Here is an 18,283-nt window from a genome sequence, read left to right as displayed (position 1 = left end):
ACAACCGTACCCACCTTTGATCAGTTTGTCAAGTGTCATACAAGAGAAAACAAAACACTGGACAAGAGTATGCAAATATTAAAGATGTATACAGCTCCACAGCTCTCCCCCAGCTTGGAAGATCAGATCACAATCGTGCTCACCAGATGCTCTTGTATAAACCCAAAGCACGGCAACAGGTAGTCACCACCAAGACGGCAAAGAAATGGCCTACAGAGGCCATCGAGGCCTTGAAGAGGGCTACTTTAAGGTTACTGACTGGAATGTACTTTGTGAATCATTAACCTGTCTTACTGATTGTATCACTGGCTACATCAACTTCTGTGTGGACACAGTAATACCATCAAGAGCTTTCCAATCAACAATCCATGAGTTGCCAGTGATCTGAAGGCTCTTCTCAACCACAGTTAGTGAGCTCTTAGATCAGGAGACAGGGAGGAATTGAAACATGTGCAGAGGGAGATAAGGGAGAAGATCAAGGGGGCTAAAGAGGAATACAGGAAAGAGCTGGAGAGCAAGCTTGGGCAGAGTAGCATATGGGATGTGTGGAGAGGCTTGAAGAACATCACTGGCTTCAATTTGCCTAGCTGTAGAGCCTTGAAATGCAGTTGTTAATGGGCTAATGAGTTAAACAAATTCTTCAATAGGTATGATGATTACCGTCCTGTTCACATTCCCCTCAGCACACCAGCCCAGGTCCTGAGGCACCCAATGCTCCTTCAGCACCAACACCTCCCCTCTTCCCTCCTCCACCCTCCAGTTCAACACATAGATGAACAATACAGGCTGCCACTGTCTTCAACCCTGCCTTGACCTGTACCTACCATCCACACCTCCACATACCGACTGCTATTGTCCCGATCCTCACCTCCCCAAGCTCCCACCTTCCACCAACTCCCCAGTCATCAGGCACTCACCTTCACTACTGAGCAGGTGAGAAGGGCTCTGGGAAAACTTACACATGGCAAAGCATTAGGACCAGATGGTGTGCACCCCAAGGTGCTGAAGGAGTATGATGAGAAGCTATGTAGAGTTCTCCAGTGCATTTTCATTCTGAGTCTCAGCCTGGAAAGGGTCCTGACTGCGTGGAAATCATCATGTGTCCCAGTATTCAAGAAGGGCCGACTGAAAGTCTTATATGACTACCTTCCAGTGGCCCTGACCCCACACATCATGACCCTAGAGAGGCTGGATCTGGCTTATCTCTGACCCCTGGTCAGATCAGCCCTCAATCCCCTGCAGTTTGCTTACAAAGAGCACATTGGAGTCGACGATGCTGTCGTCTACCTGTTGAACAGACCCCACTCCCAATTGGATAAACAGCGCTGCACAGATGCTGTGTCCAAGAAGCACCAGAATCACCTCTACTTCCTGAGGAGCCTGAGGTCCTTTAGAGTATACAGACCTCTCCTTCCCATCTTCTACCAGTCTGTTGTTGCCAGTACAATCTTCTATGTGGTGGTGTGCTGGAGCAATGGCATCAACACGGGTGATGCCAACAGGCTTAATAAACTGATTGAGAGGCTGGCTCTGTTATAGGAGTCAAACTGGAGACTCTGCAGTATGTGGTAGAACAAAGGAAAATCCTGACAATTCAAGGCAATGTTTCTCACCCTCTGCATTCCACCCTGGCTGAACAGAGGAGCACTTTTAGTAATAGACTAAGACAACTGTGCTGCTCCAAAGAGTGCTAAATGAGATCATTCTTACCCTCAGTCAACCTAGAGCCAGGGAAGTGGTCTTTTAAAGTTTGATTGTAAATCTTGTACATCTTATTTTTAAGGTCACTTATTTTTATTTTTTTTTCTTACCTCTCTTCTAATATTTGTATATCTGTGCACTTGTAATGCTACTGTGACACCGCAATTTCCTTTGGGATCAATAAAGTGTCTATCTATCTATCTATCTATCTATCATAAATTATATGAGACAGTGGGATGTTCAAACATTAGTGCAAAGGAAAGGATAATCAGGGACAAGTCCATGGTAGTGCAAGAGGTAGCCCATAGTACAGTATTACTTTGCCAAGACGAGGAATTCTGCAGATGCTGGAATTTCAAGCAACACACATAAAAATTGCTGGTGAACGCAGCAGGCCAGGCAGCATCTCTAGGAAGAGGTACAGTCGACGTTTCGGGCCGAGACCCTTCGTCAGGACTAACTGAAAGAAGAGCTAGTAAGAGATTTGAAAGTGGGAGGGGGAGGGGAAGATCCGAAAGGATAGGAGAAGACAGGAGGGGGAGGGACGGAGCCAAGAGCTGGACTGTTGATTGGCAAAAGGGATACGAGAGGATCATGGGACAGGAGGCCTAGGGAGAAAGAAAAGGGGGCGAGGGGAAAAAAAGCCCAGAGGATGGGTATAGTGAGAGGAACAGAGGGAGAAACAGGAGAGAGAGAAAAAGAATGCATGTATATAAATAAATAATGGTTGGGGTATGAGGGGGAAGTGGGGCATTAGCAGAAGTTTGAGAAGTCAATGTTCATGCCATCAGGTTGGAGGCTACCCAGACGGAATATAAGGTGCTGTTCCTCCAACCTGAGGGTGGCTTCATCTTTACAGTAGAGGAGGCCGTGGATAGACATATCAGAATGGGAATGGGACGTAGAATTAAAATGTGGCCACTGGGAGATCCTGCTTTCTCTGGTGGACAGAGCGTAGGTGTTCAGTGAAACAATCTCCCAGTCTGCATCGGGTCTCGCCAATATATAGAAGGCCACATTGGGAGCACCGGACGCAGGTTTAGGGTTAGGGCTGTTGTTGTGTGATATCAGTTCAGTGGGTTTGGTGAATAGCGACAGAAGGCACTCACTATCAGTAACTAGGTTAACTATTTATTTACAAGACAAAATGGACGCTACATTTTCAGTAAGCCCTTCAAGCTAAACTCCGTTACAGATACTTATCTAAATTGAGCACCCGAGGTGACAGGACAAACAGATGCCAAACATACACACAATGGCAAAAACTTATCTAAAGTGTGCATCCAGGCCCTCTTTACTGAAGCACACTCCCACTGTTTACTGTTTCTGCAATACCTGTGTCTACCCTATCCATGACAACCCAAGACTGAAAAGAAACCAGATGGCTCCTGTGGATTAGGTTTAAACTCTACTAGTGCCTTAACATCATCAGCTAAACGGAAAATGGTGGAAGAGGCTATAATGCTCTTTACATGGGCTGTTTCCTGCCTCCCGCAGGGGAGTGGATTTTGATGTGCAGGTAACTTAAGACACTCACTACAACATTTCACCAGTTGAAAGACACAACACTGTGACATTTGGCCAACAGGCTAGTACAACCCCCCATGGGTACCTCACACAAAACATAACACAATAATATCCAGAATTTTCCAGTTACTACCCGGTGTATTAGTGTATTACAGTAGTACAACAGCCTCCCAATGCCCTAAAAGTAAACCACCTCCCCCCTAGGGTGTAGTAGTTATTGAGCAGGCCTCCTCCTTTTCAGATCTTATTTACTGATTGTTGGATATGATCAGTCATGTGAGTAATGTTCTCAGGCTAGTCAGGGAGGTAGGTACTTCGGAAAGTCTGATGTGTTTGATACCACAAAAAGTACTTTGTGTGAGGAACTTTGAGCTGAATGCGGGGATTCCAGCAGAGTGCAGAGGGAGCCTTTATCAGGGGAGGGGTGGGGGCTTGGAGAATGACCCTTCTCTCTTAATGCCCCTCTACATGGCATAGAGGGTGGGAGCAGGAACCACATCTACCTACTCCCTTGGGACCCTGGCTCTGAGCTATGTCAGAAATCTATCCTTACAGGACACACAGGGCCCTCCAACTCCTGGCCACTTATCTAATTTGCGCACCCAACTACCCACCCCCCATGTTCTCTAATCTCTCCAATAATCTGATGGCAAATTGACAGTACTTCTTATTGCTGGTCCCAATAAGGTGGAACCACTCCTTTAGATCGTGAACTGCTGCTGTAGCTAAATAGCCCACCATGGTCGAGGTTGTCCTATGATCCTCCAGTGGGATATCACTGAGGTGATATATTCCTGTGACCAGAGCACACTGGCGTAAGGCCCCTGTCCCTTCCTCCACTGTGCTGAACTCCTGTCAGGGCTTCAAATCCCACTCGAAGAGTGAGGGATACCTGAACTTCACTGCCGCAATTCCTCATGGGGAGCTGGTGCCATTTCCAGGGCATTGTTGATCAGGTGACGGGGTGACAGGCCCGCAAGACACCCATCTCCCTGTTGGATAAACTCACTCTAGCACTCCCCACACCCCAGATCCTCAGCAACCATGTGGGCAGAGGCTCCTCTGGCTTCTGCCTATAACGGTGTCCAACTCTGCAGTTCTTCAGTGGAGAACCTTTTGACGGTAGTTATTCATTCAGATCCCTCCGAAGTTAGATGATTGCCTTGGTGACCAAACTCATAGTTTGTTTTTTTTTCCCCTATAAACAAACAAATCCTTTCTGCTGTCCCTGCTTTTTTACTTGCCTGTAAACTCTGAGCAGGATTTGATCCTCATCCAGAATTGGACATCCATTGTGTGAATATCTCACTTCACTGGGTAGGAAATGACAGTCAAAAACCTGAAAATGTTGGAACAGTAAACAAACACAGATGTTAAATCTCCAAAGAAGCTCAGTTTGTAAAGCATTTCTGTTCTGTATGAAAATAAGCAAACTTTTGATAATTTACCATTATTTGCATTAATTAATCTAAACATTAATAAAGTGCATTTACTTTAAATGAAATATACTCATAGCACACTATTGAACATTTCCCATTCTCACTGTTGGAAGAGTCTAACACAACTACTCCTGAGAATTTCTCTAAGAAATAAAACTGTGGGGAACAGCCCACAGGGCTTTTTACAGATCTGCCAAATGGACTAAAAGCCAAATACCCTGCGTGCAGAAAATCTGAAATACAACAACAAAAAGATGGAAATACTTAACATCTGTGGTGGGAGAATTAGTGTTAATGCTTCAGCTTAAGAGCCTTTTTGATGAATTGATCTTGTGTGCTTAGTTTTCTGACAAAGTTCCAAAAGTGGCAGGAACACATTTTCAGCCAATTCAGTTAAATCAAAGAAGTTTAAGAAACATTGGCTCCTGGAATTTTTTTTTTTGCTCACTGATTGGACCTATAATCAATGCTAGACTTTTCACCAATCACTATGCATTGCAATCCTCCCATGAAAATTCAGAGATGTTTCTGTTGTCAAATCTACCTTATCCTGACCAGTCAACATACAATTTAGCCAACTATTTGGCACTTAACTTGCATACAAAATTACAACAGGATTCTGGGAACAACTTTGTGGATTTAATATCGTCTGGTGCTGGTGTTGTAGCTGAAATGACAGCATAAAACTTAATGAAGAAGGAATATATTCCCTTTTCTCAGATAAAGGCCTGAACAGACATGCACAGAAACTGAATGCAGAGGAGCAGTTGATCTGCAAGTCCAACGCATGGCTGCTTCATCTATCTGACTGACACAAACTGTTCACATGAAAAATACTAAGAACAAGACCGATCCCACCCTAAACCTCTTTAACTTGGCATCATGGTATCGTAGTGGTTAGCACAACGTTATTACAGCTTGGGGCATTCTGGAGTTCAGAGTTCAGTTCTGGCATCATTCTGTAAGGAGTCTCTGTACATTCTCCCCATGAAATGCATGGGTTTTCTCTGGGTCCTCTGGTTCCCTCCCACAGTCCAAGGACGTACCGGGTAGGTTAATTTGTCATTGTAAATTGTCCCGCGATTAGGTTAGGCGAGATCGGGTTTTTTGGGAGTTGCCGGAAGGGCCTACTCTGTGTAGTAAGACTGAATAAAAGAAATAATCCCCTGTCCCTGACCGGCATTGACAAGTTAATGTCTTGAAGGTAAGAATGTTTTCTCTGCATTCCCCCTTTATCAGTAGTTGTATTGCTTCTAATTTAGTTCGGTAATTACAGAAATAGTCCCTGTCCATAAATTGATGTCACTACAACTGATACAGTATTATAAACTCTATTGATGCAGAGTCTCAGCCTGAAGTACCTTCACAGATAGATGCTGCTCAATGCATTGAGTTCCTCTTTGTTTTTTTTCCAGTATCTTCCATCTTTTGTTTCTTTTTTGATGCAATTAGTGTTGTCCATAAAATTACTGCCAGGCAAATATTAGACTTGTTGTGGAGAATTATGTATAGAAATGCCTGGACCACTTTCCCATTCAACACTATGACCACTGGCATGACCTGAAGTGCAGGAAACCACCTTTGTGTGTGATTTTCATATGAAATGGCTTCAGATTCCCAGCTGTGACTTTGGCAGGAAAATGTATTTTACTCACCCTAGACACTGGTTTTGCCAATCTTCGACAGAAGGCAAAGCAGGAAACTAGAAGAACCTCTACAGATATTTTAGTCATATTTGGTGCTTTTAATTTTCTTGACAATCTTCTATGACTGTAATTTTTTTCTTACAGACTGTCCCTGGGTTACGAACATCGAATTCATGGACACACTGTACCAATGAACGAATGGTGCTGCAGGCATCTTCTGCCATACAGGAATGGGGTAGTTCTGTATGCCCTATGTTTCCACCCCCTCCCTCAAGCAGCGACAAGCAGAGGGGACAAAGCAGACTCACTCGCTCAGACTAGTCTGTGAGGCTGGCCGCTCTTCCCCTGCCTACTCGTTCTTCCATCACAGCCACTTCTGTGACCCTGTCCCCCACACTGCTTTTGTTCATTTCCACCTTATGAACAGTTTGAGTTATGCCTGAATCGCCCAACTAGTTTTAAACATTTGATGCTTTGATTTTCCCCAAAAAGCTGACAGTTTTATTCAGAATTAAAATTATTTCGGCTACTTTCTGTGAGCCATATCTTTGCACCAACCAAACTCCACAAGCTTGCCACACTGCTGTGATGATATCTCATTAGAATATATCATTAACATCGTACCTGAGGGGTAAGCTTCCCAACACGTTGTGTTATTGGTTCATTCATGACTACTTCCACCTTGCAGCTATCCTTTTCCTTTGGGATGTTGAACACCAGGTTCTTCTCTGAGAGGAACACAGACTGCCCCTTGGGAACTGTAATGCCATGATTCACTTGAACAAAGGAAGGTGCAATGCATCTCCACAGAATCAGTTGCAGGAGGAATGGACTCTCTATGCAGTGTTGCTTCATCACATCAGAATCAAAACTTCAGGAATAAGTCCTTCAAATCCACACCTCTTCACAAACTAATGTCCACGTTGTTTACCGTCAAGATGCAGCAGACTTTGAGAAAGACTTCCCTGGACATTAGACCTGTCCTAGATAGTCAGTTTTCTGCAGTGTCTTTCAGGTGAGAGTTTCTTCATTCCTGAAAAAAATGTGTAATAAGTAAATATTTCTTTATGATGTGTTTCTAAGACAGAAGTTCAACTTTGTCATTTATTTCACTGCTTGAAGACCACAGTCAGCAGCCCTCTGAACACACACATTTTCAGTAATAACTATTTTATTTCCCAGGAATACTACATCTCCAAGGGACTGAAAATAGGAAATGACCATGTGGGACAATAACATCCCAATGATTGCTGTGATTCTGTGCATTCTACTTCCAGACAATTTGAGCAGGAGAGTCTGTTTCCAATCTGCATAGCTCTGTGCTTTGTAGCTCCATACATCAAGCTGCTCAGGGTTTACTTTACAAAATCACAAAAAGGTAAATTCTCTGTTGTCCATTTCTGTAATTTACTTACAACTACTGAGAAAATGAAAATTATAGTGACTTTTCATTAATTTTCTTTAAGACTTGTTGCAAACAAGTGAAATCAGAGAGATTCTGCCATTTGGTGTGTCAACAAATGCTGTACCTACAATAATTTTAATTTTAGTGGTGAAACTATGTACTTTGTAAACTTATGTAAATAACAATGCTTATGGCAGGTCTTTATTAAGGCATCATAAAGGAAGAGGGAAGCAGACAGAGTCTTCTCTCTGATCATCTTTTCTATATCACATCATATATTTTACCAAGATTTAATAAGCCGTTTTAGGTGAACATAAGATTCCCAGGTACCATGCCCTAGGGAGAATGCGAAAGTTTGCTTTAATGTCCTGACCAATTATTTGTCCCGTAGTCAATGACTAATCTGGTCATATCTCATTTTTGGTTGTGAATGCTTCTATGTTAAAGTCTACTGCCTTTCTGACTTACAAAGACTACTGTACATTTTGAACGCAAGTACATTGTTGAGAAAATGTCTTACAGCAACCAAGGCAGTAAGAGCCATGATAAAATTAAAACCTTTTATTTATCTGCAAAATGTTAGTCTAAAAAATGAATACCTCACTGTTTGCTTCTCATGTGAAAAAAATAAAACACAAAATTATGCAACTATATCAAAACATCAGTGGCTTGAAATTGTCCTTCTGGCTATCTTCATTGAAATTGAGAGTTTATTCAATGTTCAGTTATTGCAGCTCATATAAGTGACCCAGATTTTTTTTTAGGTACTCTGCAACTAAATGGATTGTTTATAAAAGAAATGTGAGGGTAGTGTTAGAATGGTTTTGGGGGAGGTCAGCACATGTAGCAATTAACTGACTTTGGCCATTAGCTTTCATACTTGGATATACATTGAAGATTAAATTTAAAATGCAGACCATGAAACAGATACTTAACTGATTGACGACGTATGCATGAATCCAATCAACATCCCATTCCATGGATATGACAGTAATTGACACTTGTTTTGGGTTTGATGGTGGGAAGATCCAGACATTTTAAACTGATACATGTACAGTTCAAGAGGACATTGTAAATATGGATTTGTTTGAATTGTTCTGAATTTTCTTTGATTGTTAGCACATAAAATGTTGGGTAGCATTGTGCCAGGCAGATCTCCCCCCACCCCAAAAGGGTCTTCATATGATGCCTGCTGTATCTTATTTTGTTGAATAGAGACTGTTTCATGTCTACCTGCACTTCTCTCTGGTGACTTCATTCACTCAACAAGAAGTACCTCAGCTGACTAAAGGTAACTACAAAGGCGTGAGAAGCTAGCCAAAGATGACTGAAAGGGAATACCAGCAGGGATGGCTAGAGTTTCTGGGAATAATTCAGAAGATAGAGGATTGCTTCATCTCAAAGAAGTATTGTAAAGAGAAGATGAGGCAACTTTGTTCCACAAGGGTAGTCAGAGACAGCATAAAAGCAAAGGAGAGGGAATACAATACAGCACAAAGTAGTGAGAAACTATAGGATTGGAAAGCTTTTAAAACTTTCGAGAAAACAACTAAAGAAGCAATAAAGAGAAAAATGAAATATGATGGTAAGCTAGTCGTTAATATAAAAGAGGATATCACAAGTTTTTCTGTGTATATAAAGAGTAAATGAGGGGCAAGAGTGAACATTTGACCTTTGGAAAATGATGCTGGAGCAGTAATAACAGGAGGTAAAGAAATAGACAGTGAACAGAATAAATATTTTGCATCAGTATTCACTGCAGAAGACAATAAGTAACATGCCATGAATTTGAGAGAGTCAAGAGGTAGGAGTGAGTGTAATTGCTATCTCTAAGGAGAAGATATTTGGAAAGCTGAAAGGTCTGTAGGTAGATAAGTAACTTGGACCAAATGGACTATACTCCAGGGTTCTGAAAGAGGTAGCTGAAGAAATTGTGGAGGCATTAGTAGTGATCTTTCAAGAGTCAATAAATTCTGGATTTGTTCTGGAGGACTGGAAAATTATAAATGTCACTCCACTCTTTAAGAAGAGAAGGAGACAAAAGTTAAGAAATAATAGGCCAGTTACCCTGGCTTCAGTGGTTGGCAAGATGTTGGGAGTCCATTATTAAGAATGAGGTTTCAGGGTACTTGGAGGCATAAACTAAAATAGGTTGAAATCAGCATAGTTTCTTGAAGGGGAAATCTTGCATGACAACTCTGTTGGAATTCTTTGAGAATATAATAGATAAAGAAGAGTCAGTGGATGTTTACTTGGAATTTCAGAATTCCTTTTTTGTCAAGGTGTCATACATGAGGCTGCTAAACAAGATAAGAGCTCAAGATATTACAGGAAAGATACTACCGGGGACAGAAGAATGGCTGACTAGCAGAAGGCAAAGAATGGGAATAAAGGGGTACTTTCTGGTTGGCTGCCAGTTTACTGGTGTTCCACGGTGTCAATGCTGGGTCTGCTCCTTTCCATTCAGATTCATTTACTTATCACTTGTACATCACGATATAGTGAACTGATTTGTTTGCATTAATGACCAACATGACCTAATGCTGTGATGGGGCAGCCTTCAAGTGTTGCCACAGATTCTGGCGCCAACATAGCATGCCCAGAATGGTCAGCAGAACACAAAACACAACAGAACAGAATGCAACAAGCAAAAGATCGACAACAGCAAAACGATTCTCATCCCTCCCTCCCTGCCAGCCATCCACCATACACATACACAGTAACATCAAGATCTTTAGATATTAAAAAAATCAAGGGACCATGGAGTTAAAGATCAGCCATAAACATGGGCTCAAAGAGTCATAGATAAATACAGCTCAGGAACAAGCCCTCTGGTCTAAACTGGCAAACAGTTTGTCTACATGAGCTTGCATTTGGCTCATGTCCCTCTATTCCCATTGATATACCTGTTAAAATTGTAATTATACACAATTTTACCACTTCCTCTGGCAGCTCATTCCATACATCCATCACCTTCTGCAGGAAAAAATTAATCCCCCATGACTCTATAACTCATTGCACCATCTTAAAGCTCTATTTTTAAATTCCTTTACTCTGGGATAAAAGATCATGCCCATTCATTATCTATGCCCTGATTTTATTGATGTTTTTAAGGTCACGCATCATTCTCCTATGCTCAGACAAAAATACTGTAACCTACCCAGTCTCTCTTTATAACTCCAGTATCCTATTGAATAGTAGAATAGGCACAAAGGGCTGAATGGCCTAGTCCTGCTCCATTTCTCCTCCTTTATTGAAAACATTTCAGTGCAAAGTTACCATCAGCCGTAGTGCAAAACCAAACAATATTTTCTGCCCCACTGAACTCGTTTCTGCATACCTCGACACAGTAGTATCCCCCCTTGTTCAATCCCTTCCTACCTATGTTCGTGACACTTCTCACGCTCTTAAACTTTTCGATGATTTTAAGTTCCCTGGCCCCCACCGTTTTATTTTCACCATGGATGTCCAGTCCATATATACTTCCATCCCCCATCAGGAAGGTCTCAAAGCTCTCCGCTTCTTTTTGGATTCCAGACCTAATCAGTTCCCCTCTACCACCACTCTGCTCCGTCTAGCGGAATTAGTCCTTACTCTTAATAATTTCTCCTTTGGCTCCTCCCACTTCCTCCAAACTAAAGGTGTAGCTATGGGCACCCGCATGGGTCCTAGCTATGCCTGCCTTTTTGTTGGCTTTGTGGAACAATCTATGTTCCGTGCCTATTCTGGTATCTGTCCCCCACTTTTCCTTCGCTACATCGACGACTGCATTGGCGCTGCTTCCTGCACGCATGCAGAGCTCGTTGACTTTATTAACTTTGCCTCCAACTTTCACCCTGCCCTCAAGTTTACAGGGTCCATTTCTGACACCTTCCTCCCCTTTCTAGATCTTTCTGTCTCTGTCTCTGGAGACAGCTTATCCGCTGATGTCTACTATAAGCCTACTGACTCTCACAGCTATCTGGACTATTCCTCTTCTCACCCTGTCTCTTGCAAAAACGCCATCCCCTTCTCGCAATTCCTCCGTCTCCACCGCATCTGCTCTCAGGATGAGGCTTTTCATTCTAGGACAAGGGAGATGTTTTCCTTTTTTAAAGAAAGGGGCTTCCCTTCCTCCACCATCAACTCTGCTCTTAAACGCATCTCCCCCATTTCACATACATCTGCTCTCACTCCATCCTTCCGCCACCCCACTAGGAATAGGGTTCCCCTGGTCCTCACCTACCACCCCACCAGCCTCCGGGTCCAACATATTATTATCCGTAACTTCCGCCACCTCCAACGGGATCCCACCACTAAGCACATCTTTCCCTCCCCCCCCCCCGCTTTCCGCAGGGATCGCTCCCTACACGACTCCCTTGTCCATTCGTCCCCCCCATCCCTCCCCACTGATCTCCCTCCTGGCACTTATCCGTGTAAGCGGAACAAGTGCTACACATGCCTTTACACTTCCTCCCTTACCACCATTCAGGGCCCCAAACAATCCTTCCAGATGAGGCGACACTTCACCTGTGAGTCGGCTGGGGTGATATACTGCGTCCGGTGCTCCCGATGTGGCCTTTTATATATTGGCGAGACCCGACGCAGACTGGGAGACCGCTTTGCTGAACACCTACGCTCTGTCCACCAGAGAAAGCAGGATCTCCCAATGGCCACACATTTTAACTCCACATCCCATTCCCATTCTGACGTGTCTATCCACGGCCTCCTCTACTGTAAAGATGAAGCCACATTCAGGTTGGAGGAACAACACCTTATATTCCGTCTGGGTAGCCTCCAACCTGATGGCATGAACATCGACTGCTCTAACTTCCACTAATGCCCCACCTCCCCCTCGTACCCCATCTGTTACTTATTTTTATACACACATTCTTTCTCTCACTCTCCTTTTTCTCCCTCTGTCCCTCTGAATATACCCCTTGCCCATCCTCTGGGTTTCCCCCCCCCCCGCTTGTCTTTCTTCCTGTCCTGGTGGGGTGGTAGGTGAGGACCAGGGGAACCCTATTCCTCCTGTCCCATGATCCTCTCGTATCCCCTTTGCCAATCACCTGTCCAGCTCTTGGCTCCATCCCTCCCCCTCCTGTCTTCTCCTATCATTTTGGATCTCCCCCTCCCCCTCCAACTTTCAAATCTCTTACTCACTCTTCCTTCAGTTAGTCCTGACGAAGGGTCTCGGCCTGAAACGTCGACTGCACCTCTTCCTAGAGATGCTGCCTGGCCTGCTGCGTTCACCAGCAACTTTGATGTGTGTTGCTTGAATTTCCAGCATCTGCAGAATTCCTGTTGTTTGAATATTTTCTTGTTATTTTCCCACCTGAGCTTCAGTTCCACTAACAACAAAGGATCTGAACACCAGGTTAACGTAATACCTCCCAGTTAATGCTACCACCCATGTCAAATATACATGCTGGCAACTTTCCTGTAAGTTTTTGGCAACTTTCTTTATCTGTAAAGGAGTGCAGCCAACACACGTTGCTGTCAAATTTATATTCATTAACTTAAAAAATCATTCACACTGAACTCTGAATGAACTTTATGTAACAAAAAATGAAATAAACAGCAAAGAATGTTTAGGAAGTTGCTTAATTATCCAAGTTTAATGAACCTAAGAAAGTTTACAGCACTTGATTTGTAAGTATAAGATATAAAATGCACTACCACAACTTTACTCCAGAAACATACAAAAACATTTATGAACTAGTAGATTTAGGCAACAAATGAAGTGTTGTAACTTTTAAGTGGGTATTGGCTTTGAATGTTTGAGTATAGATGCACTTGTGTTATATTTAATGAAATACACATTCTCAACCAGGTGTTCCCAATCTGGGGTCCACACACCCCTTGGTCTGTGGCATAAAAAAGGTTGGAACCCCTGTTCCAGATGTTATGAGCTGTTCAGCAAGCTGTGACGTAATTTAATCACACAGCACCAAAACAGGCTATTTGGCTCACCAGGTCTGCGCTGAGCATCTAATATAACCCAACACCATTTTATTCTCCTGTATTCCTGTCAACTCCCCTTCCCCACATTCTACCTCTCATCTGTAGACTACAGTGAAAGTTAAAGTGATCAAATAACTTACCAACCTGCAAATCTTCAAGGAAACCAGAAGCTCTTGAATTAAACCTATGTGGATATAGGATGAACATGCAATCTCCACACACACAACACCGGAGCTCAAGATTGAACGTAATTGCTGGAGTGTGAGTCAGTAGCTCTGTGCTGTCCTACCCTTGAATGTTTAACTTTTGTGTTCCATTCAATGATGTTACAAGATGCAAAACTGAGTTTCAAATCATATTTTTGAATTTGAATTGACTTTATTTCTTACATCCTTCACATACATGAGGAGTAAAAATCTTTACATCATGTCTCCATCTAAATGCGCAATCATGGTAATTTATAATAATTTATAATAAATAGAACAGTCAATGTAACATAGAAATACATTCAAATCAGCATGAGTTAATCAGTCTGATGGCTTGGTGGAAGAAGCTGTCCCACAGCCTGTTGGTCCTGGCTTTAATGCTACGGTACCATTTCTCAGATGGTAGCAGCTGGAATAGGTTGTGGTTGAGGTAACTTCGGTCCCCAATGATCCTTCAGGCTCTTTTTTCACACCTGTCTTTGTAGATATCCTGAATCATGGGAAGTTCACAACTACAGATGCGCTGGGCTGTCCTCACCACTCTCTGCAGAATCCTGCGATAAAGGGAAGTACAGTTCCCATATCAGGCAGTGATGCAGCCAGTCAGGATGCTCTCAATTGTGTCTGTGTAGAAAGTTTTTAGGACTTGGGGGCCCATACAAAACTTCCTCAACCATCTGAGGTGAAAGAGGCACACTGCACTGGGAGAGGGAGAGATTAAATATGTCTGTAAGCACACCTGTCAGTTGTGCTGTGCATATCCTGAGCACTCACCCTGAGATGTCGCCTGGTCCCGCAGCCCTGTGACTGTCCACTGGTTGAAAACATCTGCGTACCTCAGCCTCAGAGGTGACCAGGTTGCAGGTTGCAGTGGCTTTCAGCGGAGGCTCAGAATTGGCAACATTGAACAAAACAAGTGACCTGATTTTCCAAAAGCTGAGCGAAGAAGAGCTTTGTAAGCATTGTGGAAGGGAGCGTAGCTGTGGTCAAGTGTGTTATCTCCACTAGTGCTCAACTTAATGTGCTTAATGTACTCCAGCAGGCGGCACGGCAAGGCAGCAGTGGCCTTTCGGATCTGGTGCTACTTTAATTTAATTTTAAGGCACAATTAGGGTTTAGGGCAATGGATAACAGAGCGACTATCTACCATCGCCAGATACTGCTACAATACAGAGATCGCCCAAAAACAAACCTTCATGTAGATCTGCTGGTTAAATTGCGTGACCTCAGCTTGGTGAGGGAATTGGGCCTGCAGTCCTCAGAGTCACCTAATGCCGGTGGCTAGAGGTGGGACGTCGTATGTGGTGTGCGAGGAAGCAGAAGCGAGTCAAGCAGGCAGGAGTCCGTGCCAGGAAAACAGCAAGCCCTTGCCGGCCAGCTCTCCCATCCATTCTGCTCTCCAATGGACATTAAATTGGACTGCTTCCGACTCCAACGAAATACTCGGCGGGAGTACAGAAACGGACGGAATCCCGGACTCAGCTGTTTATTTATGTTACAGTTTTCTCCCCCCGAGCCATCAGACTACCAACCTACTGCCCTCTGCTGTGCCTATTTTCTTGTTTATTATTTATTGTAATGCCTGCACTATTCTGTGTACTTTATGCTGTCCTGGGTAGGTCTGTAGTCTAGTGTAGTTTTTGTGTTGTTTTATGTATTTCAGTGTAGTTTTTGTATTGTTTCATGTAGCACCATGGTCCTGAAAAACGTTGCCTCGTTTTTACTGTGTAGTGTACCAGCAGTTATGGTCGAAGTGACAATAAAAAGTGACTTGACTTGACTTGACAAAACTTTGGAGAGACTTTCATCAGCAACGCTCGACTAAAGTCACTGGCGACGATGAAGGAAGCCTCTGGGTGTGCAGTCTCTAGCGTATTGATGGTCTCGTACAGTTTGGCCTCTACTAAAAATGATAACCAGCTCAAAATATGCTCTCTGCATTTCATCATGTCTTACTAGAAGCATTATGAGATTTTAGAAGGAATGCAGACTTCACTGCATGCAGAATGCTTCACTGAGATTGCATATGAACCCTGCCATAAACAAAGCAATTCCATGTCCAACTTAAGACTCTAGTATCTGATGAAAGCACATGAATACCATGCCATAACATGTCATGTCATACCAAGCCAGACCATACGGTGTAATGGACTACCATATTGTGCAATATAATGCCTTACACTCAATACTGTGTGGACAGATTCTGCTCTAATCCCATCTACAAGTTTACAGATGACACCACCATAGTGGGCCAAATCTCAATACTAATGAACCGGAGTACCAGAGGGATCTAGAAAGCATAGTGGAATGATGTCATGACAACATGTTTTCCCTCAATATCAGCAAAACCAAAGACATAGTCACTGAGTTCAAGAAATAAGGCCAAGTGCATGTCCCTGTCTGTGTCAAAGGTGCTGAGGTAGAGATCGTCAAGAGCTTCAAGCTGTAAGTATCAGCAATATCTGCTCCCAGTCCAACCATCTACATGTATGGCTAAGACAGTACATCAGTGCATCTGCTTCCAACCACCCCAATGACTCTCTCTTTTCCCCTTCCATTAGGCAGGAGATACCAAAGCTTGAAAATGTATACCACTGGGCTCAAGGACAGCTTCTATCCTGCTGTTACAAGACTCTTGTATGATTAAGGTGAAATCTTGATCTCTCAATCTACCTCATCGTGGCCCTTAAACCTTATTTACACTGCACTCCACTTCCTCTGGCGCCATAACACAATATTCTGCATTCATGTTATTGTCTTTTTGTACCACTTCAATCTGCTCATGTGTGGAATGATCTGTCTGGATGGTACACAAGCTGAAGCTTTTCACTGTTGCTAGATATATGAGATAACAATAAAGCAATTTTCAGTTATCAATCACCAAGTTATGTCACTCAGTGCCATTCCATGACTTCTTACACATGACATGCCACCACATTTTCTGCCTAACACATTGTTTACGGCTGTCCACCATAGTGATTCTTAGAATTTGTATGAGCATTTTACATCAGTGGGCAAAGTTAGAGTCTCTCAAAGAAGAGGAGTGGGAGTCCCAGTAAAATGAAGTAAATTGAGCCCTGGCTTTCATTGGAGACATCCAGACACAGTACAGGAGAGGCTGAATCTTTGCAGCCATTCCCCAAACCTCTCTACTATCCCTTTGTTTCCTTAGTTAACCTCTCCCACTGTACCCTCTCCCCATCATTCCCATTCTCTATCTACCATTCTCTATCTCCACCATTAGAGTCACAGAGTCAGAGACAAGTACAGCACAGAAACAGGCCCCTCGGCCCATCTAGTCCATGCCAAAACTACTTAAGCTGCCTACTCCCTTTGACTTGCACCCCAGGACCATAGCCCTCCATACCTCTACCATCCATGTACCAATCTAAACTTCCCTTATACATTGAAATCAAGCTCACATGCACCACTTGTGCTAGCAGCTCATTCCGCAGTCCTAACATTTTGGAGAGGGAGGGGAAGCATCCAGATGTCTTTGTTAATATTAGCACCAATGACATAGGAAGGAAAAGCAAAGAGGTCCTGAAAAGAGAATTTAGAGAGCTGGGTAGAAAGCTGAGAAGCAGGACCTCCCTGGCAGCAATTTCTGGAATGCTGCCTGTGCCACGTGCCAGTGAGGGTAGAAACAGAATGACTTGGCAGATTAATGCATGGCTGAGAAGCTGATGCAGGGGGCAGGGCTTCAGGTTCTTGGATCATTGAATCTCTTCTGGGAGAGGTATGACCTGTTCAAAAGTGACGGGTTGCACCTGAACTGGAGGGGGACCAATATTCTCGCGGGCAGGTTTGTTAGAGCAGTTGGGGAGAGTTTAAGCTAATTTGGCAGGGAGTGAGAACCGGAGTGAAGGGACTCAGGATAGGACGGATGGTAAAAATGTAAAGATAGCACGCAGTCAGACTGTCAGGAAGGGCAGGTAGGTGATGGGACTTAGTTGCAGCCAACAGACTGAGTAACAAATCACAAGGGATGCAGAATCAGAGAGGACAGCAAACACGGTACTCAAGGTATGGTATCTAAATGCGCGTAGTATAAAAAATAAGGTGGATGATCCTGTTGTTATATTACAGATTGCCAGGTATGATGCTGTAGCCATCACTGAATTGTGGCTGGAGGATGGTTGTAGTTGGGAGCTGAATGTCCAAGGTTACACGTTATGAAGGAGGGTTAGGAAGGTAGGCAGAAGGGGTGGTGTGGCTCTACTGAAGAATCGCATCAAATCAATAGAAGAATTTGACATAGGTTCGATAGATGTTGAATCCTTGTGGGTTGTTTTAAGAAACTGCAAGGGTAAAAGGACATTGATGGCAGTTATATATAGGCCTCCCAACAGTGGCTGAGAGGTGGACCACACATTAAAGGTTCAAAGGTTTAAAGGTCCAATTTAATGTCAGAGT

At 43.4% G+C, this 18,283-nt stretch overlaps 1 protein-coding gene across 4 annotated transcripts in view; it reads right to left on the bottom strand.

Moving 5' to 3' along the window:
* Positions 1 to 18,283, bottom strand: part of frem1a (Fras1 related extracellular matrix 1a) — a 183,276-nt gene that overhangs the window by 120,812 nt on the left and 44,181 nt on the right. For all 4 annotated transcript variants that reach the window (XM_063049123.1, XM_063049122.1, XM_063049124.1 and 1 more), the window contains 2 exons: positions 6,938 to 7,346; positions 4,473 to 4,567 (listed from right to left, as the gene is read on the bottom strand). In XM_063049123.1, the coding sequence (XP_062905193.1) occupies positions 4,473 to 4,567; positions 6,938 to 7,168 (326 nt within the window). In that variant the 5' untranslated portion in view covers positions 7,169 to 7,346. The remainder of the gene's footprint in view (positions 1 to 4,472; positions 4,568 to 6,937; positions 7,347 to 18,283) is intronic.

Source organism: Mobula hypostoma, chromosome 5 (genome assembly GCF_963921235.1).
Source record: "Mobula hypostoma chromosome 5, sMobHyp1.1, whole genome shotgun sequence".
Taxonomy (NCBI): Eukaryota; Metazoa; Chordata; class Chondrichthyes; order Myliobatiformes; family Myliobatidae; genus Mobula; species Mobula hypostoma.
This window is presented reverse-complemented; position numbering and strand designations above follow the sequence as displayed.